The sequence below is a fragment of the Excalfactoria chinensis genome, chromosome Z (assembly GCF_039878825.1).
Source record: "Excalfactoria chinensis isolate bCotChi1 chromosome Z, bCotChi1.hap2, whole genome shotgun sequence".
Lineage (NCBI taxonomy): Eukaryota > Metazoa > Chordata > Aves > Galliformes > Phasianidae > Excalfactoria > Excalfactoria chinensis.
In genome coordinates this window covers 29,877,398-29,901,993 of record NC_092857.1, presented here as the reverse complement: position 1 = coordinate 29,901,993, position 24,596 = coordinate 29,877,398, and the positions used below count along the sequence as shown (strand labels likewise).

At 38.3% G+C, this 24,596-nt stretch overlaps 1 protein-coding gene across 17 annotated transcripts in view; it reads left to right on the top strand.

Moving 5' to 3' along the window:
• The window catches only part of MPDZ (multiple PDZ domain crumbs cell polarity complex component), a 95,983-nt gene extending 72,073 nt beyond the window's left edge, over positions 1-23,910 (top strand). For 13 of the 17 annotated variants that reach the window (XM_072359170.1, XM_072359174.1, XM_072359167.1 and 10 more), the window contains 18 exons: positions 587-678; positions 954-1,044; positions 1,364-1,441; positions 2,992-3,084; positions 3,176-3,250; positions 4,654-4,828; positions 7,006-7,151; positions 7,443-7,526; positions 7,618-7,811; positions 8,044-8,191; positions 11,606-11,692; positions 13,286-13,382; positions 15,335-15,378; positions 16,248-16,370; positions 20,016-20,120; positions 20,277-20,389; positions 21,978-22,101; positions 22,866-23,906. In XM_072359170.1, the coding sequence (XP_072215271.1) occupies positions 587-678; positions 954-1,044; positions 1,364-1,441; positions 2,992-3,084; positions 3,176-3,250; positions 4,654-4,828; positions 7,006-7,151; positions 7,443-7,526; positions 7,618-7,811; positions 8,044-8,191; positions 11,606-11,692; positions 13,286-13,382; positions 15,335-15,378; positions 16,248-16,370; positions 20,016-20,120; positions 20,277-20,389; positions 21,978-22,101; positions 22,866-23,012 (2,016 nt within the window). In that variant the 3' untranslated portion in view covers positions 23,013-23,906. Of the gene's footprint in view, positions 1-586; positions 679-953; positions 1,045-1,363; positions 1,442-2,991; positions 3,085-3,175; positions 3,251-4,653; positions 4,829-7,005; positions 7,152-7,442; positions 7,527-7,617; positions 7,812-8,043; positions 8,192-11,605; positions 11,693-13,285; positions 13,383-15,334; positions 15,379-16,247; positions 16,371-20,015; positions 20,121-20,276; positions 20,390-21,977; positions 22,102-22,865 lie in introns of all 17 variants that reach the window. The other 4 variants (XM_072359176.1, XM_072359177.1, XM_072359173.1 and 1 more) reach the window with 2 other exon arrangements.
• The last annotated feature ends 686 nt before the right edge of the window (positions 23,911-24,596 follow it).

Sequence of the window (24,596 nt, the reverse complement as noted above, 5' to 3'; positions counted from 1 at the left end):
TTCAACACAACATCTAAACATTCCTTGATAGCTCCAGGGTCAGTGACTCCACCACCTCCCTGGGCAGCCCATTCCACTGCCTGACCACTCTTGGAAAAGTAGTATTTCCTAACGTCCAGACGGAACCTCCCCTGGTGCAACTTGAGGCCATTGCTTCTAGGCCTGTCATTGTAACAAGAGAGAAGAGGCCAACCCCCAGCTCATTGTAGCCTCCCTGCAGGTAGCTGTAGAGATTTTAAGGTCTACCCTGAGCCTCCTCTTCTCCCAGCTCCCTCAGCTGCTCCTCATAAGGCCTGTGCTCCAGACCCCTCATCAGCTTCACTGCCCCCTGGACACACTCGAGGGCCTTAATGTCTTTCTCACAGCGAGGGGCCAACAATTGAACACAGTATTTGAGGTGCAGCCTCACCAGTGCTGACTGAACTGAATTTAACTGAAATTAAATTGCAAGGAATTTTTTATGAAAAAAAGAAGTGAAAGCAGGACACAACGTACTCCATAACTACGATAAAATTGCTGCTTTAGCCAGTGATGTGGGAAAATAAATTTTTTATTTGGAAAATAATTACTGCTTTCTTCTTTGTAGATAAATGGGCAAATACTCTATGGGAGGACTCACCAGAACGCTTCATCCATAATCAAATGTGCACCATCTAAAGTGAAAATAATCTTTATTAGGTAAGTCTTTTTGTTTTGTTTTGTTTTTGTTTTTTAAATAAGAAAGTATTTGAATATACTCAGGTTCCTGCACCAGTAGTGCTTTGGTTTTATTTTCAATTTTGGGGAGATTGGTATGCTTTTGAGCCCAGTCCGTAGGAACTGTTAAAAATAGCTTGCATTTCTGTTTTGATATTTGCATTGTTAATACCAAAAATAATGCAGAAGAAAGAGCCAAACATGCTCTAAGTAATATGGTGTTATTTTACTATGTTCTATAACTGAATCTCTTGTAGAAATAAAGATGCAGTAAATCAGATGGCTGTTTGCCCTGCTAAGTCAGTAGAGGCTTTACCCTGTGCTTCAGAGACACTTCAGAGCCAAGAGGTTAAGTAAACTTTGTTTTTTTTCTCATTTGACTGACATTCTGACATTGTTCTAGATAGACGCGTACCCTGTATACCCAGAAAATATTGCACAAAGTGTAGAAATGCAATGGAAAAATAGAAGAGATTTAGTACAGGTGCTACATTTACTGTACCTCGATCTGTTCTACTTTATGTTCATCTGAATTAAGAAGTAAATGTAGTATTCCTGTGAAGGGGGTTACAGCAGTTTAAATGGATCCATAAAATGATCAGATCCACTTTTTATTGAAAGTGTTAATGATGAAAATAGCTGCTCACATTTGTGTTTTCATTATTAGATTAATACTTCTACAGAGTCTGGTGTTTCTCCTGACTTCAGTTCATACAAAAATATTCAGCATGTGGAACTCCCTAAGGTATGTGCTGAGAATTAAATTGACACCAGCCATGTTTGTATTTACCAGCTAGCTTTTTTATAATGGAATCCCTCGAGGCAAACAAACTTTGTTCCTTATGTACTGGAAGTCAGACTGGGGATTTCTAGAGTCCTTTTATTCTTCCTTTCTGTTGAGTGAACAACAACCTTTCTAGAGGTTATACCTTCCTTGAAAACATGAGGCAGTTTTCTAACATCGTGTATATTTGCCAAATGCTCTCTGTGTGTTGAAGAAGTCATCTCCTGACCTAGATAGATATATATATATATATATTTGCTGAAACTGCGCAGCTGGAAGAAAATGGCCAAGTGTGTTCTATCTGTGAAACTGACAAGTGAAGGGTGGAAAACTCTCCTGCTTACTGGCATGGAGAAGACTGCTACAGTTAGGGGACATAAGGGTAGAGTTTGTCTCCATGGTAGGTACCTAGACTTTCCTTGTTAACCAGGACAGTATTTTGTGGATTACGGTATCCAGATTATTCACTTTTTTTCTAAAAACACTGGGGAAATTTCACTCTGTCACATTTACTAATTTAAAAGGAAGAGCATACCTTTTTCCTGCCTCTGTATTTTCCATTTCTGTATTTTTGTTTTTGTTTTTCTTTGTGAATTTAAGTTTTGTTTGCCTCATTCAGTAGTTTCCAAATGTTTTGTGTTGCTGCTAAAATGGTTAATGGCATTTTGGGCTGCATTAGGCAAAGGAGGTCAAAAGAGGTGATCGTTCCCCTCTAGCTGGTGTTGGTATGGCTGCACGTGGAGTGATGTGTCAAATTTGGATCCTTTGGTATGACAGAAACATTGATCCACTGGAAAGAATCCAACAGAGGACCGCCAAAATGATCAAGGAACTGAATCATTTCCCCTGTGAGGAGAGGTGCAGAGAGGTGACACTGCTCCTCCTGGAAGGAGTCCCAAAGGGAACTTATTTGTATGAATACCTGTAGGAGAGTGAAAAGAGCCAGGCGCTCTCGTTGGTTTCCAGTTCCAGGATAAGATGCAGTGGGCACAAACAGGTGGTTCATTTTGAACATCAGGAAGCACTTTTGTACTGTGCAGGTGAACAAGCACTAGAACAGGTTAGGTTGTTCAGAGTGATAGTGGAGTCTCTTTTCAGGGGTATCTCTGAAAGCTACCTAGACATGTTCCTGGGCAGTCTACTCTAGTTAGCCATACTTCAGCAAAAGTTAGGACAGGAGCCTCCAGAGGTCCCTTTTAATCTCAAACATTCTCTGATTCTATAATTCTTCTTCCAATTTATGAATTCAACAACTGAAGGTATTTGACCTTCAAAGTTTCAGAAGAAAGGGATTTGAATTTAGAATTGCTTCAGATTTATCTTGGTAAGCAATATGCTGTTAATAGAGTGGGAAAATCTGCTATTTCAGGAATAGTTGAAAGAAAACACTGATGCATTGGGAGGACCCAAACTTCTGTTTTTTCTGCAATTTTCACTAGTCTTTTGTGAATGTATTGTAACATTCTGATAAATGCAGTACCTAACCTTTTGCTCATTTCTGTTTATCCCAGGATGAAGGAGGTTTGGGAATTGCCATTAGTGAAGAAGACACAGACAGTGGAGTAGTTATTAAGAGCTTAACAGATAATGGTGCAGCAGCAAAGGTGTGAAAATGTTTTAAATCCATATGAAAATATATATGTACGTATTTACTAGCACACAGAGTTTATATCTCTTTTTCTATTCTATTTCCAGGATGGAAGAATCAAAATTGGGAATCAGATCCTGGCCGTGGATGATGAAATTGTCGTGGGCTATCCAGTAGAAAAGGTGCTTCTGAACTGTAGAATATTGTAGAAATCACACCGCTAAATTTAGGAGATGATTATGACTCAAACAAACTTGTGAGATTTTGGTGACTCTAACTACATTTTAAAAGTTGGCTAAAGAACCAAAGATCCACAGGTTTTTCCTGGATAAAGAAACTACAGCAGAGTAAGCTAAAGCCTACATGGGTAAATAGTCTTTGTCTTTACCATGGATGTGATTTTGTTCCTTGCTTTGCATCTAATGAGTAAGAAGCACCTAGTGCTGGGATAAGAGGTATGAACTGTAACTGAATCTTGTCTCTTCATAACTACTCCACTTTAAAAGTATTAGAGACAGTGAAATCAATATGTCTGAATTTCAAACAAGTGAGTTGCATCAGTGCTAAATCAGGTCACGAACTGAGCTTGTATATATGGAGTGCCTCTAACAAACATGTTGTTACATTCCAAGCCTGATATTTCAACACTATGACAAAAGCTATTTCCATTCCTAAGTACTGATATTTATAATTGATAGATAGATTGTGCTAACGTCCAGCTCACTGAGCTCAGTTTAGGCTCTGTAATGAATTAAGGAGGGCATTTTTCTAATATCTGCCTTGTTACCCGAGAAGTGATTCTTTTGGCACAAGAAGATTACTTTCCATTTGGTAAGAAGCAATTACCAGAGTGTCCATCCTATTCTCTGAGAGCACTGCTGTGTCGCAAGCGGTGGATATCTAAGCAGTACTGAAATTATTTGCAGGGAAGTGGAAAAAGTTTGAGAGAAAGGAGGAACAGACTGAGTAAGGTTTCATTTCTAAAAATAATAAAATAATAATTATATTGGAATTTTTATAAGGATTTGATGCTTGTAAGACAGTAGTGAACTTTGAAGTTTTTTCACCATCTTCTGAAACTAGAGTATGAGTTTGGTCCCATTCTGTGTTACATCTTGGTATTATCCTTTTCCTTCTGTAGTTCAGATAATATTTTCAGTTTTTCCTTCCACCTGTGTTTCTGACTAAGAACTTGTATGGCACTACTGTGCTTTGATAAAAAATAGTTGATTTCATGATATTGATTTTTGTGGGATAACGATTGGGTTCCACCCAAGCATTAAGAGACAACTCTAGTTTTCTGATCTTTCTGCTAATTGCTATAAACATAGTACCAGTCCAGAGAAACTGTCCATAGGTAGCCATGTTGTCATGTGGTACATTTCCGCAGAGTTCTATAGAAGGTAATTGAATAACATCATCCAGGTCAGGCTCACAAACATCAATATTTATCAATACTAATTGAGAAGAAAATTTGCAGAACAGCAGCTTCTAGCAGTTTGGAGAACAGTTCTTTTGCCATGTTTTTCTTTTGCAATAGGAAGTCTAACTACATTCTTCACTATTTTTTCTTTGTATCATTCAGTTTATCAATCTCATGAAGTCATCCAAAAATATGGTGAAACTTACAATCAACTCAGCAGAGGCTCATAGCCAGACTGTAGCACCAGTCCTCCCCATCACTCCAGCAGAGAGGAGGAATATCCAGCCACCAGCAGCTGTTTGCTCTTCCATCTCACCAGAGCCAGAAGCAGTTAAAAGTAAGATTCTTGTGTGTCTTGTTTCACAGCAACTACAAAGTAAGAATGACGACCCAGCTAGTAAACAAGTTTTGGGTTTTTTTGTATGCATGTGACTGTCAACTGAGCTTCACTTTCTAGTACTTCCAGGTTAAAGAGCAATCTAAATAAAGCAGTGAGACTCCACAGTGAAGACTTACCTCTTGCCTTCCCATGTACCTACTTGTAGAAGTGATTTCCTCTTTTGTCTCAAAGCCTGTGCAGCAAATGCTCGGGTCATGGTTGTCTGCAATGAAGTGGGAGTAATTTTCTTTAAATCAGAGAGAAATTCCTGTAATCTTTCCAAGAACAGAGCAATGACTTATGCTTTTCCAGTGTTTAATGCTAGCCGAGTTTGACTAGAGCCTCTTGGGTAGAGATGCCACTGATGGATGATGTTTACTGGTTAAGCAACACACCACTAAGAAACTAGTAAAAGTTTAATTGAATGATGAACATATTGAAGTCAGTTTATATGTACATCACTAAAAGTATTACTGAGTCACATTTCTGTTGTTCGTTATTAGCAGTAATAATGGTACACAGTTACATCATTGATAAGGAAAGAATACACAGCTGAAGTCTTTAACTCTGTACAAATCTATTCTCTCTTTTTCCAATCTTCCATACCATAACTTATGGACAAAAAAATGATGGAGGTGTTGTCAGTGCCCCCTCTAGCATTCCTGGATTGTGATTGTAACTTGATTTCACCGCTGTTTGTAGGGATGTACAGTACAATTCTTGAAAGATCTTTTCTGTCTTCATCCTCAAGCTGATTCTTCTGAGGGAAGACCTGCTGGAGAGGAGCTCTGCTAAGAGGGACCTGGGCGTCCTGGTGGACGACAGGTTGGCCATGAGCCAGCAGTGAGCCCTTGTAGCCAAAAAGGCCAATGGCATCCTGGGGTGCATTAAAAAGAGCGTAGCCAGCAGGTCGAGGGAGGTGATCCTCCCCCTCTACTCTGCCCTGGTGAGGCCTCATCTGGAATACTGTGTCCAGTTCTGGGCTCCCCAGTACAAAAAAGACAGGGATCTCTTGGAAAGAGTCCAGCGGAGGGCCACAAAGATGGTGAAAGGTCTGGAGCATCTCCCCTGTGAGGAGAGACTTAGGGAACTGGGTCTGTTTAGCCTTGAGAAAAGAAGGCTGAGAGGGGACTTGATCCAGGTTTATAAATACCTGAAGCGTGGGAGCCATAGTGGCGAGGCTGATCTCTTGTTATTGTTGTTGGGTTTTTTGGTCAGTTTTGTTAAAACAAGCAAACTACCTAAAAATGCTAGGAGGATATATTGTGTAATAATTAAAGGACCAGTAATCAGAATGCCTGGGATGTTAACATCATCTCTATAACTGATGTCTCATGGGCTTAAAAGAGATATCAAAAACAGAGTTTTCCAGAAATTAAAATCAAGCATAAAAATACACACACACACACACACACACACACACACACACACACACACACAAAACAAAAAACAGAAAACAAAAAACAAAAAAACAAAAAACAAAAAAACAAAACAAACAAAAAAAAAACCAGAAGCAAAGATCCATTTAAGACATACCAGAGATGAACTTAGCTAATATCACAGATAATTGCTATTTCGGGTTATAAGATGACCAGAGCATGCTGGACTATCACTGTAGTTGACTCATGCTTCACATTCTTTCTCATGGTGCAGGTCTAAGTCTGAGGCAGAATACTTATATGGACCTTGTCTTAGCCTCTTATAGAAGGACTGGGTTGACATCTTTGTATCTATGTATGTAATATATAGTATGAACTCTACCTGTGATCTGCTTTGCAGACTTGCTGGTATAAGTGTTAAAATTGAAATATCTCCTTTAACTATCCAAACTGTGAGAATGAAGTAGTACTAATACAGTACATTTTATAGAATACTGTCTCAGTTAAGTCAAAGCTATGGTCCACTTATTTAATGCCATAGAAATTGGACAACCACTGCTAAAACCATTGGTCAGTACTTGTTGGAGAGGGGGAAAGGCATTATGTGAGCATTTTGAAGTAAGAATGTTATCAGTAGATTGACTGTTGGGTCATTACTGTTAAGCTATTGGTCAACTCTTGTAATGATATGGTAAAATCACTCTTCTGATACCAAGTCATCTTACTGCAACTAGGATGTTGTATATGTTGTTTTAGATACGAGCAGGTCTTCAACTCCAGCCACCCTAGCTTCTGACCCAGCTACTTGTCCCATTATTCCTGGATGTGAAACAACCATTGATATCTCCAAAGGACAAACTGGTCTTGGTCTAAGCATTGTTGGAGGAACAGACACTTTGTTGGTGAGTTGGAAAAATTTATGTAATTCACATGAATTAATAATAATGAAATTAAAGTGTCTGTTAGATTTTACCTTCCTTTCTGTAGTATTTATCAAAACATATGAAAGCTAGCCTTTAGGACAAAAAAAAAAAAAAAAAAAAAAGGAAGGAAAAAATATGTTTGAAATTGGAAGTGTAAGTGAACTTTCTTCTGGCTGTTTATCACTGCTGAATTTTAGAAGAAATTTTTCATAGCTCTTGCTTCTCGGTTAGGGGAATTTTCATCCATCATGCAACTTATTTTTGTTGCAGGGAGCAATCATTATCCATGAGGTGTATGAAGAAGGAGCAGCTTCAAAAGATGGGAGACTGTGGGCTGGGGATCAGATATTAGAGGTACAGTGGTTGATTTTATCACTTCACTGTCATTTGCTACCTAGACATTTGTCTGTTGGATAGTCCTGCATAGTTTACCTTTTCATTATAGGTGAATGGAATTGACCTCAGGAGTGCCACCCATGATGAAGCAATAAATGTTCTCCGACAGACTCCCCAAAAAGTTCGTCTGACTGTGTACAGAGATGAGGCTCAGTACAAGGAGGAAGACATGTATGATGTACTCATGATAGAGCTCCAGAAGAAGCCTGGCAAAGGCCTTGGGCTGAGTATAGTTGGGAAAAGGTATGAATATACAAGGACAGTCAATGTCTGGAACTTGTTGGGCAGGCTTGTTTTTCTTTGGTGTGCAGTGCCCAGTCTCTGTGGCCTTTATTGACAGCACATTTTGTTTTTATGCCATTCCAAGAGGAACTACTCCAGAAAAACCAAGATGATGCTCAATGCATTCCCAATTACAAGCCATTAAAATAACATTTAAACGATATAGTAATAGAGAATGCATGTGTTTTTGCAGAAATGATACAGGGGTGTTCGTGTCAGACATCGTCAAAGGTGGAATAGCAGATACAGATGGGAGACTGATGCAAGGAGATCAGATATTAACAGTGAATGGAGAAGATGTTCGAAACGCTAACCAGGAGGCCGTTGCAGCTTTATTAAAGGTATCAAGAAAACAGGAGATGGTTAAAAGTGAAGAGCTCAAATCCAGATTTTTATAAAGTTTGAGTTTTATTCAGACTGTATTCAGACTCTTCCTGCAGTGTCATTGGGGATGAACTTTGGATCTGAATTTAATTTCCAGAAGGCTAGAGTGGTCAGATTTTCATAGTTTGTCTGATGAAAATGGGAATAGTGGTAGTACAGACTGTTATACATTTAGAAGGGAATAAAAGGCCATTCATTTAAATATATATATATGCATTATGTTTAGCTGTCTCATATTTTGAAAAGCTATTAAGAACAGAGAAGTCATTGGAGTAGTTGTACCAAAAAGTAATTACTTACAAAGTTCACGTTACCTTTTTTTTCCTGCTTATGTCTGTTGTCACCTTACATCAACTAAATGTTATAATGCCTTTCTCACTGTTTTAGCATAAGAAATTGAAGCAACCTCTTGTCTGCTTCTCTCAGAACCAAAATTTCTGTTATCAACACATTTTATGTATCTGATCTCCTCCTAATACTTCTAAATTAGAATTAAGTCATATATGCTCATTTCCTGTGGCTTAGCAGAATGTCCAGTTGGTTGCCAACTTGCCTGTCTAATGTTCTGAGTTTTGAGACATTTGTGCTTTATATCACGATTACATTGAGTCATCATTTTCCAATGAAAATGTTCCTCTTGAAAAATGTGACAGCCACTATTCATAGCTGACTGTTTGGTACACAGACACAATTATGTTTGTTTACATTACATGCACAGTTATACTTTTCCAGATCCTTAACAGTTCCTCAAGTTTTTGTTTTTTCTTGTTTGTTTGTTTGTAGTACAGTGAAATGGGATTTTCAAAATACCTCAGGTCTATAATTATTAACAGTTCTTTTTCATTCACAGAGTACAAATGGAATAAACTCATGTATAGGCAGTCATCATTTTTAGTTCAGGTATCCATTCAGCTTCCATTCATAAGGGTTAGATCTACAGGGAACTGTCTTGTCTTGCCTAACATGCATTGTGTTAATTATTTACAATCTTTGGAAAATCTAAATGTACTTTGGCTTCTACAAAACCACTGGAATGTATCCTTAAGCTGAAAATGTCTCCTGTTCTTACTGTGTTGTTTTGTTTTGTTTTTTAAGTATTCCTAAATTATGTGAAAGTTTTTCTTCCTCACTTGACTGCAGGGTTTGTCACACAGAGGACTACAGTCAAAAAGACAAAGTAGTAATAGACTGTGAATTCACTTAATCACAAGTTCAGGTGGAAAGTATTACCTCTTACCTTCACACATAATAATTTCCAAATCTCACTTGTAGGTTTGCTTTTTATGTGAGTATGTGGTAATTTTAGATATATAGATTACTGCCTCAGTTTGCCATATGGTTGAATGTGAGCCAATTGAAGCAATCAGGAAAGACTGCTTTAGTCTAAGCCCTGATCCAGTCTTTTCCAAGACATGTAAAGCACAGAATGGCCTCGGTTGAAAAGGACCACAGTGAGCTTCAACCCCGCTGCTATGTGCCTCTCATTTCTTTGTCCATAGCTGCTTGTTCTCATTTGCTGTATCCAAAGACTTTGCCACCCCACTATTAACGCAGTACTTTTCGTCCTGTTATAGCATTACAGGTAGTTTGGAAATCCTGTTTGAATGAGTGTGGTCTATTTTTAGTATTGATATATTGATCACTTTTTTGCTGTACATTTTCTGACATACTTATAATCCTTTCATGGGGTAATACAAGTAAGCCATGTTAAATAATGGCAGATTTCTGTGATAGTAAGTTATTTGGCTCCGTAGATATAGGGATTCATAGTAAAAACTTCCCTACTGGAAGAAAGAGGGAAAAGCAAAATAGCAAAAATGCTTTCAAAATTCTATATTTGATTATGTTTCAAATACATGGTTTTTGACACTACCTGTATCATTTTGGAAGTCCAGTTTTCTAATTTTTTTTTCTTTTGTTTGTTTGTTTTTTTGAGATACCTGTTTGCATATATGCTATGAAAGTCTTGACTTCTAAATGATTGGTTGTATAATGAATTTTGTTCTGAGATACGCATTTCATGCAGATGTATGAATACCCAGTAGTACATTTAAGAACTCAGTGCTTAATGAAAGGATTTTGCTCTGCACAAACAATCTGTATCACTCTAGTCCCTAACAGGAGTCAGATGTAGAAAGTCACTTAAATTACAGGTGGATATTTGAAAAACTGGCTGCTTCTGGTCCTTCTATTTATGTTAGTGTGGATCCAAAGTAACAGGTAATTTCATTAGCAGAAGAAGATGGATAACTCACAGTTGATAAACCTCACTGTCAAGGGTAGCAAGTCAGAAAAGGAAGGCAAGAGACTGGTGTGGCTGAACTGTGACCTGCTGGTCAAACTGAAGAGCAAGGAGAAAATGCTTCAGTCTTCTCTTATCATTTCTCACCCCTCAGCTCTCAAACATTTGCATTGGTAGGAAAGGATCAGGGTAGCAGTGTCCCTCCCACTGTAAGCAAAAATCAGGTTCCTGACCACCTGAGTTGACCGGAACATCCACAACTCTGTGGGTGCCAATGAGATTCATCCCAGAGTCCTAAGGGAGCTGATTGATGTAATCGCTAAGCTAATCGCTAATGACATCTGAACAGTCATGGCAATCAGGTAAAGTCCCTGCTGACTGGAAAGAAGGCCTTTCAGAATCTAAAGGGGAGCTACAGTGAAGAAGGGAACAGACTCTTCATCAGGGTTTGTGGTGATAGAACAAAGGGAAATGGTTTCAAGTAGGGTAGAGGGTAGACTTAGGTTAGATAAAAGGAAAAAGTCTTTTTTTAGTGAGGGTGGTGAGGCACTGGAACAGGTTTCCCAGTGATGCAGTAGATACCTGGAGGCCTTCAAGGCAAGGCTGGATAAGACCCTGGGCAACCTGATCCAGCTGTGGATGTCCCTGTTAATTGTGAGGGAGATGGAGTAGGTGGCCTTCAGAAGTTCCTTCCAACTATAGGGCTTATGTAATTCTATGATTCTTTATCAACAGAAATATTAATCAATACTTTGAGGTTTTGTAGTACTGCTGTGCTTATTGTGAAAGTACTCCGCTATTACAGTTCTTTGAAAAACGTCATCTTGAAAGTACGTGTTGACATAACTACTTAGAAGCCAAAACTACTTATTGAGGAAAAGGTAACAGAATTGGGCTTCTTGTGTAGTCTTTGTGTCTGTACTGGAATGCTATACTACCATACCAATAATATCGTTCAATCACAATTGGTATGATTCTGATTCTCCCATGATCTTTGTACAGTTTTTATTATATAGAGTTGTTAACATTATATTTTGCCCTCTGTCCCTATTTTTTCTTCTGCAAAGTAAATATTGTCATAAACTTTAATGTTTTGGGTACTAGAGATATATCATGACTTTTTCTTTAGTGTTCATTAGGTACAGTGCGACTAGAGGTTGGAAGAATAAAAGCTGGTCCATTCCACTCTGAGAGGAGAACATCCCAGAGCAGCCAGGTTTGTAACTGTGAAACCACTTAGTTTGGAAGAAATAAAATGTGGTGGAATAATGAAAGCAAATAAAAAGAACTGATTTTATGATGACAGTGATTTTCCAGACACCTGATCCAAGATGAACAAAAGTAGTAAATTTGAGTTTAGATTAGGTGTTTTGGGAAAATTTTTCCTTGAGAGGGTGGTGAGATGCTGTAACAGGTTGACCAGAAAAGTTGTGGATCTCACATCCCTGGAGGCATTCAAGGCTAGGCTGGATGGGGCCCTGGGAAGCCTGTTCTCATGTATAATTTAGAGGTTGGCAACCGTGCCCATAGTAGAGAGTTGGAAGTAGTTGATCTTTAAGTCCTTTCCAACCCATTTTATGGTTCTGCATAATTTGCAGATTTTTGTTAGCTCTTTTTTGTATTCATTTTAGTTCATTATCTGTTTAATACACAGTCCAGCCTAGAGTTTACTCCAAAAATAACTCCTCTGTATTGTCTAGAATGACTTTTAGGACTCTTGTATGCGAAGCTGGGTCTACTGTTAGTGTCATCAATACTAGAACAAGTTTGAGTGGACACTTAATCTCTTTAATACCTTAGCAATGGAGTGGAGTGTTATCCCAGTGAACTTGGGGAATTTCTCCACTCCTTTCATATTTTTACCATAATCTTGGTCAACAAAAGCAGGAAATCTGCACCCTTTTCATTAGACTTGTCCTAAGTTTATTTATTTTGTCACCAATTAACTGTAGAGTATTACAGCTCACATCAGTTTCTGCATCTGAATGCATGTTTAATGGGATAGCAGCTCTCACTGTGATTTTTTGCAGGTCTTTCTGTCAGGATTTCCAGTAGGAGCAATTTCTGAAAACTCAGTAGTTACCTTAGAACTTTTTGTAGTTATAAATTGAGTATGTGGATGAATGTAATTAAACAGGGACTTTTTCTTAAGTTTGTAGTGAGCAGGTTAAAACTGGATAAGGACTGAAATGTCTTTCTTCAAAAAGAGATAATGCCAATCCAGTTGATAACATGCAGGTTCTGCATGGTCTTAGTTTAAGCTGTTGGTCACAAGGAGGCTTACCATGTTAGTGTTTTTAAAGAGTATAGGAGTGAGCTGTGTTGTTCCTTTATACTGTCCTGCAGGTGTGGTGAAAGTCTTTCAGGAAATGTGTAGGTGAACCTGAGTGGAGAGCCTAGTTTTAGCTGATGGAGTGTCTGAAAGAATGAGAGATACACATGAGGATGCATAAAGTTCTGTCTTACGTGTTATTTCCGTACCGTGGTAACAGTGGCTGTCTTTTTTTGCCAGATGGTCTCCATGAACTGATAGAATGTGTGGGAATAGAAGTACAGTTCAGTCCTCGAAAGTATAGCATTACATGGGGCTGTAGTCACACAATCTCTGTTGTTGTAATGGTGTTTCAAACAAGGAGCTATATCTTATGTCCAAGACATACATGGAGGTTCAGCACGTCAGCTTTAACTGTGCACAGAAAAAGCAGCAGTAAAATGCAGCAGTATACACTGAATAGTGGCATGTAATTTTACTTTTATCAAAATGGGGGTCTGAAGCAGATCAGTAATCCCAGTTTAATATTATATTTAGGTGAGTGAAGGAAGTGGCAGTCTTTCATCCTTCAGTATTGCAGCTTCAACTTCCAGCACACCTGAGGTCTTTGAAAGTAGTCTGAAGAAGAATACTGGTAAGATTTCTTTGGTCCTTCCTCTGGTTTATATCTGTGAATTGATAAACGAGATATTCTGTAATACTTTGTTGCTATATACTGTAGAATTGACAGTGTCATTGAAGTACCAAAGGAGCAGTTATTATCCTGTATGTTGTGTATCCTTTCAGATTACTTGTAAAAATCTAAGGTTGTTACACCAAGAGTTTAGACGACGAGGGTCTAAATTTACACAGAATTTTTTCTTTAATCTGAGAATATTGAATAATTATGCTCTGTCTCATTTTTGGGAAATATGTGGTCAGTTCTGGACACTATGTAGTTTAATTATTTAGGTCCCTCCAAAAATAATGCCTCCTGTTTTGTTTTTTGTTTTTTCCATGGAAACTAAAACAGATACAATGACACAATAAAACTAAATAAAAAATAAAATAAAATAAAATAAAATAAAATAAAATAAAATAAAATAAAATAAAATAAAATAAAATAAAATAAAATAGAGCAAATTCTGATCTACAGAACATTATTTCTCAACATAGTCACCTACATTAATAGTCTAGTAATGTACAAATCTACACCAGTGAAAGTGACCCGCTATGTCACAGCAGCTATGATTGTGTTATTATTAGAAAAAATGTTGCTCGTACAGTCTATCTTCACTGGCCCAAACAGATGACAATCAAAGGGCACCAGATCTGGACTATAATGATGGATATGGTACGACAGTCCAGCCAAGACTGAGAATGTGCTCCATAGTCTTCAAACTGGTGTCAGGCCTGGCACTGTCATGTTGCAAGAGAAAATTTGTCTTCTCTGGCCTGACTGGAGGCTTAAGCCTTCAGCTTAATCAGCTTGGTGAAGGAACTGTTAGAGTTGATGGTTTGTCTGGGTTGTTGGAAATCCAGAAGGATCACCCCTTTTCTATTACAAAAGACAGTCCACGTTACCTTACCCACTGAAGACTGTGTCTTGAATATTTTTTTTTCTTCAGTGGAGAATTTATGTGTTACCATTTTGTGGACTGATGCATCTTGTTACCTGTGATGTTGTGATCCAGGAAACTGTCACCTTTGTCCTTCTATGTCCTGATAAATTTGCTTATGATGTTCTTTCTATTCCTATAAGCATTTACGGGACCCACCTAGTGTAAACTTCGTGGTATTCCAATGTTGTCACCATCCTTTCCAACACACTGATAATCAGCTCTGTACACAGTTCCCTGGTTATAACTGGCCGATTTGTGTAGATAAGCTGATCAGCGTTTTCTGATGTGAAAGTTGTGCATGGCTACCCAGAAGGTGGCTTGTCTTTCACATTGCAGTCATGAGTGCTGAAATGCACTACCCACTGCCTCACTGTGCTTACATCCACTGTTTAGTCTCCATAAACATTCAGCAAACATCGATGAAAGTCAATGGGTGCCTTTTTTCCTGCATTAGTCCCATATGTTCTCTTCTTGTGCACTTTCATGTCAGACACCATTTTGTCAGACTGCCCCTTTGCTGCCATCTGTCACAGAGCAAGAGAATGTAATGGAATACTGACTCCCAGTTTGACCTCTATTACCATACCATCAACATCTGCCTCTGATATCATGGGCCAACATAATAAAATATTAGCAGATTTGTAGAATAGATGTGGAACAGATCTCCAGTGATCAGATTTACAATAATGTGACTTCTGAGCCAAGTATTGCAGTCAAATAATAGATTTTTCTGTTATATTTGGGTATTACCTACTGATATTAATCCAAGCATCTTTGGAATTGAGAGAATGATTGGCTTTCTCTGCTGTTCTAGAAGTATTTCAATCTTATTAATAGTATTTAAATCCTATTAACAACTAATTTCAAAAACTTTAAAAAACTTATAATAGCAGTAAGTTGGAATCATTGTCGTGTTTTGGACAGCTTGAATAGAAAAATTTTCTTAAGATGATAGTTCACCTTTTCTTTTTAATCTGTTTGACAGCAGCTTCTGAAATACAGGGACTAAGAACAGTTGAAATAAAAAAGGTAAGTTACAGGAGTTTGTGTGGTAACAGTTGATTTTTTTACATCATGATTTCCAATGCTTTTATGTAAAATAAGTGTGATTTACACCATCAAATTTAAAGCAAAGGGGAAGAGAAATTTAGTACATTATAGTATGATCTAGTTCTACTTTTATGAGATGGAGTTAAATCTAGACTGAGTTTTAGTGAAGACATGGGAATTGTACTAAATGTTCAAGTCTGTTGCTTTGGATTTCATACCTATTTTGACATGTATTTTTATGGCTTTTACATGACAGCTTCTAGCTTTACAACTGGAATTCAGTTGACTTATTTTATTTGTAGGAATGTGAGACCTAAGCTGCAGACTATTTCTGATTGTCTAAAAAATGTATGTTTTATTTGATTGTGCCTGGTATCTGGTTTTCTTGATTGCAGGATTGTGTTTAGCAATTCTCTTTATACAGCAGAATCTGTTAATATCAACTTATGATAGTGGTTCCGGTGATTACATAGTTGAGTGTTTTACAGCAGTGAATAGCTAGTTTTGTTCAGATGTTTAGGAGGCTAATACTAGGAGATTAATGCTAAAGGATGATCAGTCTCATGTGTACAGTTTTCTTTGCCCAGACATGCTGATTTCTGTAAGTATTCGGTTTAGCAAGAAAAAACTACAGATGAGACAGCAAATCATCACCTGCTGCTAAATGCTGCGTTCTTTGTGCTTTCCTCAAATGTATTAACTTTAAAAATTGGCTTGAAGCAAAGTCATTCTGATTTTCATAAAATAGGATTTGTAAGATAAGCCTGCAATTCTGTATGTATTTTTCCATCCAGAAAAATTTAATCTTTTTTTTTTTTTTTCTTCTCTTTTTCTCATGACAATAACAGGGCCCAGCAGATTCACTAGGAGTGAGCATTGCTGGAGGTGTAGGAAGTCCTCTTGGAGATATTCCTATATTTATTGCCATGATGCATCCCAATGGAGTTGCGGCTCAGACTCAGAAACTCAGGGTAAGTTAATCATTAATTTTGTGATTTCAAAGACATGATTCACAGTGTTGGATTACTACATGCTGCAGCTAGTTCTGGCTCCATCAAATTACATTCTTCTTTAAGTGTTTCCTATTGTAATACTCTTGACAAAGTATGTAACAGCCATAGTAATTATTACATGCAGTATTATGTAGCAGTTAGCATCATACAACTCAGATTATTGGCTGTTCTCACGCAGCATCAAATCAGCTTGAGATACACAATGAATATCCCCATCCTTCTACATTACCCACCAAGTGCACCCAAGTCCTTGTGCAAAAGCAGTCCCCCAAATGGCCATACGCTGCTTTCAGCATAGTCTTTAACAGTCCATTCTATGATTGGATTTTAGCAGGCCTGGTGCATGAAAGGGGATGTGATATACCCACTCAAAAGCATTCTCTTCACCTCAGATGTTTACGGGGTTGTTTCAGAAATGAGTCCCGTTTTCTGACCTTTCTGGGATGCTCTGTCTCCACAAGACTTTCTTTTCAAGGTACAGATTAGTTATTTCAGGTGGTGGTATGGAACATAAGATTTTTCCAGCCATCCTGTGGTTGTTTCCATTGTAAGCACATGGCATTTGCTGTTGTGAGTTTATGAGGGTGTGTTACAATCCACCTACCAGGCCTCCTTTTATTTATATTTCAGCCATTATTCTCCATCCTAGAGAGACTTTATCTGCTTGGCTTCCTTCATAGCAGCACGTTTCACATTCATGGATAACCTGTTCAGTAGTGTCCATTGTCAAGTCTACTTCTTGATCCTAAGCCCGTCTGTAGGTTACATCTCTTTCTTGATGGCTTGAAATGTCATGGGCCCACTGAACTACAAACTATTCACCTGTATCTTACCTGTCCAGATTTACTTGAGCCGCTTCAATTCTAAAAGCCTTATCCTCCTGTTTTTCAATGGCCTGGTTCTTGGGTACACGGGCATCTACCTGACAAACTTTTACAACCATGTTGTCTACCCAGGCAGCAAAATCTTTCCCTGATGCAGCAGCCCAGATGGGTTTGCCTCTATGCTGCCAGATGTTATGCTTTGCTTGCTGTAACCATCCTCTGGGCATTTGCCCACTCCCAGGAGTCAGTATGGAGGTAGAGCACTGCCATTTCTCTTGTTCAGCAATATCTAAAGCCAGCTGAATAGCCTTCACTTCTGCAAATTGACTCAATTCACCTTTTCCTTTTGTAGCTTCTACAACTCATTGAGTAGGGCTCCAAAGGGTAGCCTTCCACCTCTGACACTTTTCCACATTATGACAGGATTCGTAAGTGAACAAGGCGTATTCCTTCTCATTTTCTGGCAGTGTATTGTATAGTGGAACCTCTTCAGCATGCATCATCTTCTCCTCTGGTGATATTCTGAAATCTTTGCCTTCAGCCTGGTCCAAAATCACTTCTAAGATTCCTAGAATTCCTTATTTGAGCCCATTGTGTGGCCAGTGTCAGATGTAGCAGTTGTTTAATTGGTCACATCCATATGGCCTGATGACATCCATCTTGCCATTTTATTGCTAAGAACTGGATCTTCCCTGCAGGCCTCTTAACTTTTGCTTCATGGCATAACTGTTCTAGCATATCTGGCACTGCAGCACATTTCAGTGATGTGACTTCATTCAGGCCACAATAGCCCACTGTGAAATTCTAACGGAGGGTGGAGGCTATCACTGTCCATATAGGACTATTGATGGGTGACTGAATACTGCTGATTACTTCTTGGTTCCCCAGGTGATATGTCAGATGATGAATGGAAATCTGGTTAATGCAGTATTGATGCTGGTGCGCTGTTGTGGTAGCAGTCAGCACCTGCTGTTCTGGATCCCACAACAGGAGGCTCCTCTCTCAGGCCAGGCTAGGTAGACAGCTTCTTGATGTCCTTCACCTCTATTACATCTATATGCAGAGGTATTCTTTTCCCCTTGTGGATACTGAATAGTGTTGAACAGAACTCAGTAGGCATGAGCCTGGCCCCAGCATTCTGCAGTGATCTGTACCTCTAAAGATGACTCACTGACATCAGATCTTTTCCAAATATTCTGCAGTTGTTGAGGTCTGAAGTTGCAAAACACTGGGGGTGCCTGCTGCTCTAGACACCTGCCCATACTGTCCTATACTCCCTGCCACTCATAACTATCCAGCCTTGCAGAAAAGCAGATCTCTAGGTGATACTCTTAAAAAAATATTTAATCTTAAACAAACCTGACACACATTCACGACACATAGGAATAGGAGCATGCTAGTTTGAATATTTCAGGCATATTCAGAATCCTCGAGAGCTATTGTAACTAGTCTAGTGGAAGAAGGAGAGATGAAAGAGAAAGGGAGGCTTAAAAACTGATGGAAAATATCCTTCTCATTCTCCTCTGTAGCCAGGCTCCCCGGGTAGACAAAACGAAGAGTGTAATTACAAATAGCCTTCACATTATAGTTCCCAAAGCCCAGAGGTGACTGCAGTGCCAAGTGCAAGCATCATATTATTTTCCTGACCAGCAATTTCATCATAATATAGTCAAGACCTTATAGCATAACAAAATAAAAACCTTAATTCAACCCTCAGAGATGGCAAACAATGCAACAGGGCAAACAAGCAGCAAGCAAGATGTTAAAAAATGTAGTTCCATGAGAAGATTCTCAAGTAGTTCCTCAAATAATAATAATTAAAAAATGAACATAATCACTAGCAATTATCAAACTACTACAACACTCTCAGCAGCCCTGTGTTTACATTCTCCAGTCATATCTGTTGCTATTTCAATGCTGTGAGGCTCACTTTGGACACCAAAGTGATTATTGTGGTTTAATATGAAACACAGCAGAGCACCACAGTCATTGCTCATTACTCCCTTCCCAATGGGATGTGGGAGAGAACAACAACAAAAACATAGAGTTCATGAGTTGAGATAAAAAGTATTTATTAAGATAGACATAAGTAAGAGGAATCCTGATACAAGCCAGGATGCCATTGGCCTTCTTGGCAACCTGGACACACTGCTGGCTCATATTCAGCCGACTCTCCATTGGTATACCAAGGTCCCTTTCCATCAGGCAGCATGTATGCAGTTTGCTTCACACTTGTTTATCTATCTTAAAATAAGAGCAGATCTTTTGTTTAATTCTGAGTTAAATCAGGAGGTCTCAACTCACACAGCACATACATGTATAGTGTACCAGAAATTGTGGAATTAAACTAATGCTGTTTGGAGAATGTACAGTGTTGGTTCAGGATGAATTTAAACATATGTTCTTAAGATTATCTACCACTTCAACCTATCAATATTCAGATGATGTGCTATATTATTCTAGAGAATTAAGATCCATTCTGTAAATTACTTTTTACTCTGAACACACTACAACTAAGCAGTAATTTGCAAGGCTTTATGTCACATTTTCTACCTTTGTGTGACTTTATTATGTAACTCAGTGATGTTATGTCCTTGAGAGAAAATGTACCAAAAAGAGTTGCTGATTTCTTTCTTTCTGCTGTGTGTCACTGGATATAGTGATAGTATCTATCTAAATCCAGATACTCTTATCTGCTATTATCAGAAGAAAATGCTAAATATATCTGTTCAACTAAGCCTCTTACTGGTAGTTATATTACCAACATTTTATTCTACAGGTTGGGGACAGGATTGTTAGCATCTGTGGAACATCTACTGAAGGCATGACTCACTCCCAAGCTGTTAGCCTCTTAAAAAATGCTTCAGGCACTATTGAGTTGCAGGTAAAAAAAAAAAACAAACAACAACCTTTAGTATTATCTGGAATATTTTCTAAATGTCGTATTGCCAGTTGTTATGGTGAATTATTTTAACATCAGCATTCTCATTTTAACGACTTTTTTTTTTTTTTACTCATTTTACTGAACTCTCCCCTTTAGGTGGTAGCTGGTGGAGATGTGAGTGTCATAACTGGTCAGCAGCAGGATCCGCCTACATCCGCTCTTTCACTTGCAGGACTTACTTCAACTGGCATTTTTCAGGATGATTTAGGGTCAGTAGCTATATAATACACAACCTCTGTAGCCCTCTACTTCAAGTGAAACTTGGCATAAAATGTGTACTAATTCTAGCAGATAACTGATGAACTGTTTGACATAATTACCTTTGGTATGTGTGGCACCTTCTAGGTCCCATTCTGCATTTTTCCATGGTGCAATTCACTGCTGCTTTTCTTCTTGTCTACTTTGGAATTAAAATATGACTTGATTTTTTTTCTCTTGAAATAAATTATTTATTGAACCTTGGCAGCTCAGATTAGTTTATATGCCCTAAATGATTGTACTCAGGCATAAATAGCAAAATCCTTTCTACAGTGGTACTTCTGTTTCTTTAAAGTGCTTTCTAGCACTAGAATATCAAGAGACATTGTACTTTTCATGTGTACGCAGTATAACATTTCTGGCAGACTTCAGGAGACAGCAATGTAAAGCAGAGTTGCCTCAGTGTAGGTTATCAGTTTGAGACATTTTTCTTCTAGGAGCACAGGAAGGGAGAATGAGAATCTTTAGCTCCACAAAAGCACGAGGGCTGCCATAAAAGTAATGCCTCCTATTTTATTATTTTGGCCCACAACATTAGAGACAGATTTTGGTGGTACAGCAGCAGAATTTGAATGTTCTTGTCAATAACAGTTACATTTTGTTGCCATATGACTTATGGCAGCACTGGGTAATCTGGCAATATTGGTGTCTGATATGGAAGTCAATATGAAAGAAAGGTATCCTTGAGTTCCTCCACATGGAATAAATGTCACTTACTGACATTCAGTGATGCTGCATGTTTATGGAAACCAAAGAGTGGATGTAAGCACGGTGAGACAGTAGGTGGTGCATTTCATTAGTTGTGACAGTGGGTCACCTCCACCAGTGAAGATTTTTACCAGTGAAGCATGCAGGCTCTTGTTCACTGCTGGCAGAAATGCATAGTTAATGGTAGTGACCATGTGGAAAAACAGTGTTTTGTCACACAGAATTTGCTCTGTCAAATAGTGTTATTCTGCTCTTTGCTGTAGTTTCCACAGAAATAAATAGAAGACATTACTTTTGAAGCAGCGTATACTCTTCAAAAGATAAAACTTCAAATGTTTATGTAGTCAAAGTACATGCATGGAGATGTACCTATAAACTGTCTGTATGAACACATATACAAATGCACAATCATATATCAGAGAAGGAGAGAAGCCATTAAACCTTGCAACATAACCATGAGTCAAATTTTGAGTTACAGGCTTTTTAAAGTATGTGATCATTATGAATATTTGAGGTAATGGTATTGGATCTCTGTATATCCATTAAGCACCATTAGTGCAAAATTGCAGCAGTAACCATCTTCTGAGCTGGGTGGAAACAGTATGAAGGAAGTACTTGAAATGCTTGCTTAACTGGTGGCATTAGACAGAATAAGTGTTCTGCATTTAAAAAAAAAAAAAATAGTCATAAAGGTGTTCATATTTACAGTGGAAAAGAAGCAAAAAGAGGATGCATTGCTTAGCTAGAAGGGTGAAATGCTTTTTGTTGTCAGCATTCTAATGTAAGTAATGTATTTAGACAACATAGCAGTATTATTTTCTATTTCATTAGACCTCCTCAGTACAAGACCATTACTCTGGAGAGAGGACCAGATGGCCTAGGCTTTAGTATTGTGGGGGGATATGGCAGTCCCCATGGCGACTTACCCATTTATGTGAAGACAGTATTTGCAAAGGTAAGCATATATTTGCTCAGTTGATCCATTTATTAGTTCACAGCAGGTAGTTTCTTTCTTTAAGTATTGCCTGAGTTTGAGAACAAGGGGTTGCAAACAGCTTTTCTTCACAGTTTTTCTTGCCCAGTGCAAGTTCTGTTCAAAAAGTTCTTGCAGTTTTTGAAGTTAGGGGAAGATTCAAAATTTCCAAATGCATGTGACAGCGTGTGGCAGAATCTTCTTCAATTCTTAAAGTAGGAAATGTTCAGATACTTCTTCAAGTAATAAAAGGGAGCAGTGATTGAGAGTCTGAAAACTAGACTAACATACAATAACTGAACTCATTCAGGACTTTTGGAGAAGTTCAGGTACTGACTCAGCTTTGGACTGTGGTGTGCTTTTGGGTAGAGCCTCAAGTCATTAAAAACTAGTTGAGAATCCCAAACATTTGTGGTTAGTCAAAATACAGAACTGGGGTTTGATTACAGGATTTCTAATAGCAGTTGTGTTGGAGTTTTAAAAGTTGTGTTAGCTAGACTGTGAAGGTTAAAGAAATATAAAAAAATCACATTGGCCCAGTTTCTAAGTGTCATGACAACAAGAGAACGCAGGACATACTGCAACACTAGTAGGTTAATCTAGGATTGGTTATAGTTGAATCATTCAAAACTGAAAAAGGTTTAAGGGTATTTGTATACTGAACTTATCTTTTCAGACCATAATGAATGTGTAGGACGGAGAAAAATAAATGGATGAGTCTGCAATTATGTGTTGTATTGTTTCAGGGCGCAGCAGCAGAAGATGGACGCCTGAAGAGGGGAGATCAAATCATTGCTGTGAACGGGCAGAGTTTAGAAGGGGTGACCCATGAGGAAGCAGTCGCTATTCTGAAAAGAACAAAAGGAACAGTCACTTTGACTGTTCTTTCATGAACTGGCTCCCCAAAGGTGTAGTGTCAACAAGACTATATTATGGCTATATTATTTACATTCCACATAGCAAAGAAAATGGAAATGTCTATATAACCTTCTTGCTCTTCCAGCTTGTCAGAACTGTGTTACATCACTGAAGAAAAATAACATTTAATGGCATTGTATGCAGTAGAAGTATTACTCATGCTGTCAAACCACTGGGGTGTAGTTAAGTCAACTGTGGCAAAGACAAGCATATTTTGCCTAGTAGCAGTATAGTGAAAGCTTGTGAGCAAAATTGGAAGGTGCTTTGAATATTTGAAATATGTAAGAAAAATTACAAAGTCACCCTGTCAAAATGGGGATGACGTGAGCCGGACATGACATGACATGAGCAGGAATTACCAGAAAACAATAAGGTTGGAGAAAAAAAATATTAACGAAATTCAGAATTTGCTGAAAAGGATGAGAAGTAAGTAATGCAAAGGTAGACAGTTAATGGACTTAGGTGGTTATTTGTGTTACTAATACAAAAGGAGTTGACAATGGGGATTGTTCTTCTGTTGCTTGTTTTCTTCTTTCTATTTCCTAATTTCCTATTTCCTAAACTTTGCAGTATCCATTAAGAAAAAGAAGAAACAGAAACAAAAAGCATTTTTGTCTGACTTACTGCTGAGAGTTGATAGTTCTTCTGTCTCTTTCTTTGTCTGATTGATTGTTTTTGAGGAGGGGGAAGTGTTTAATTTGAATAGAGGACACTTCTGCTCAGGGCTGAAAAATCCACTGGCTAGTGAAAACTTACCCTCTTTAAGCAGTGTGCCCAGAAACCGTAGTATTAGAAGAATTAGACTTCTCTTTTCTAGCAGTAGTTTTTTAAGACTGTGTGAATATGAAATAAAGTTTCTCAATGTGAAATGTCTGATGTCTTCATCCATTGTGCAAGATACAGTCTCAGTGCAGAATTTCTTGTGAGCTGCTTGAATCAAAGCTATGAACAAATCACTCAGGACAGATTTACTTAGCAGCATGTAGAGCTGTGTGGATATAGGTTAATCCATGAGTGTCAAGTGATGTACAGGCTGGTTTGGCTCGATTCCTTGACTAGGGGGACAGGGGGACCCACTGACTCGTGCTCCAGGAAAGGGAAAAGGGTAGAGAGATGGGCCTAAAAACAGTGGCAACAATATGAGGAAAAACAAACAAATTTACTAAATAAGATACCAGAATGCAAGATAATACAATGTAATACAATATAATTGGAATCAGAGATAATAAATAAAACAAGAGTGTCCAGAAACTGAGGGCCCTACTCTAATTCTGAGATAGACATCTAGTTGGGCTGAAGAGAGGGGAGGGTCAAGTTATCTACAAAAAGTTTTTATCTTTTCCTCTGAGTGGAAACAGTAACAGAGCAGCAAACAGACCTCTGGGAATGTGGTTCTTCTTCAAATATTTACAAGAGAATTTTTGAAATGAGCAGCCTCCTCTTTCCTAGACTAAGCCCCAGTTCCTTCAGCCTCTCCTCATAGGGCATATTCTCCAAGCCCTTCACAAGCCTTGTTGCTCTTCTTTGGTCCTACTCCAGCACCTCAGTGTCCTTTCTGT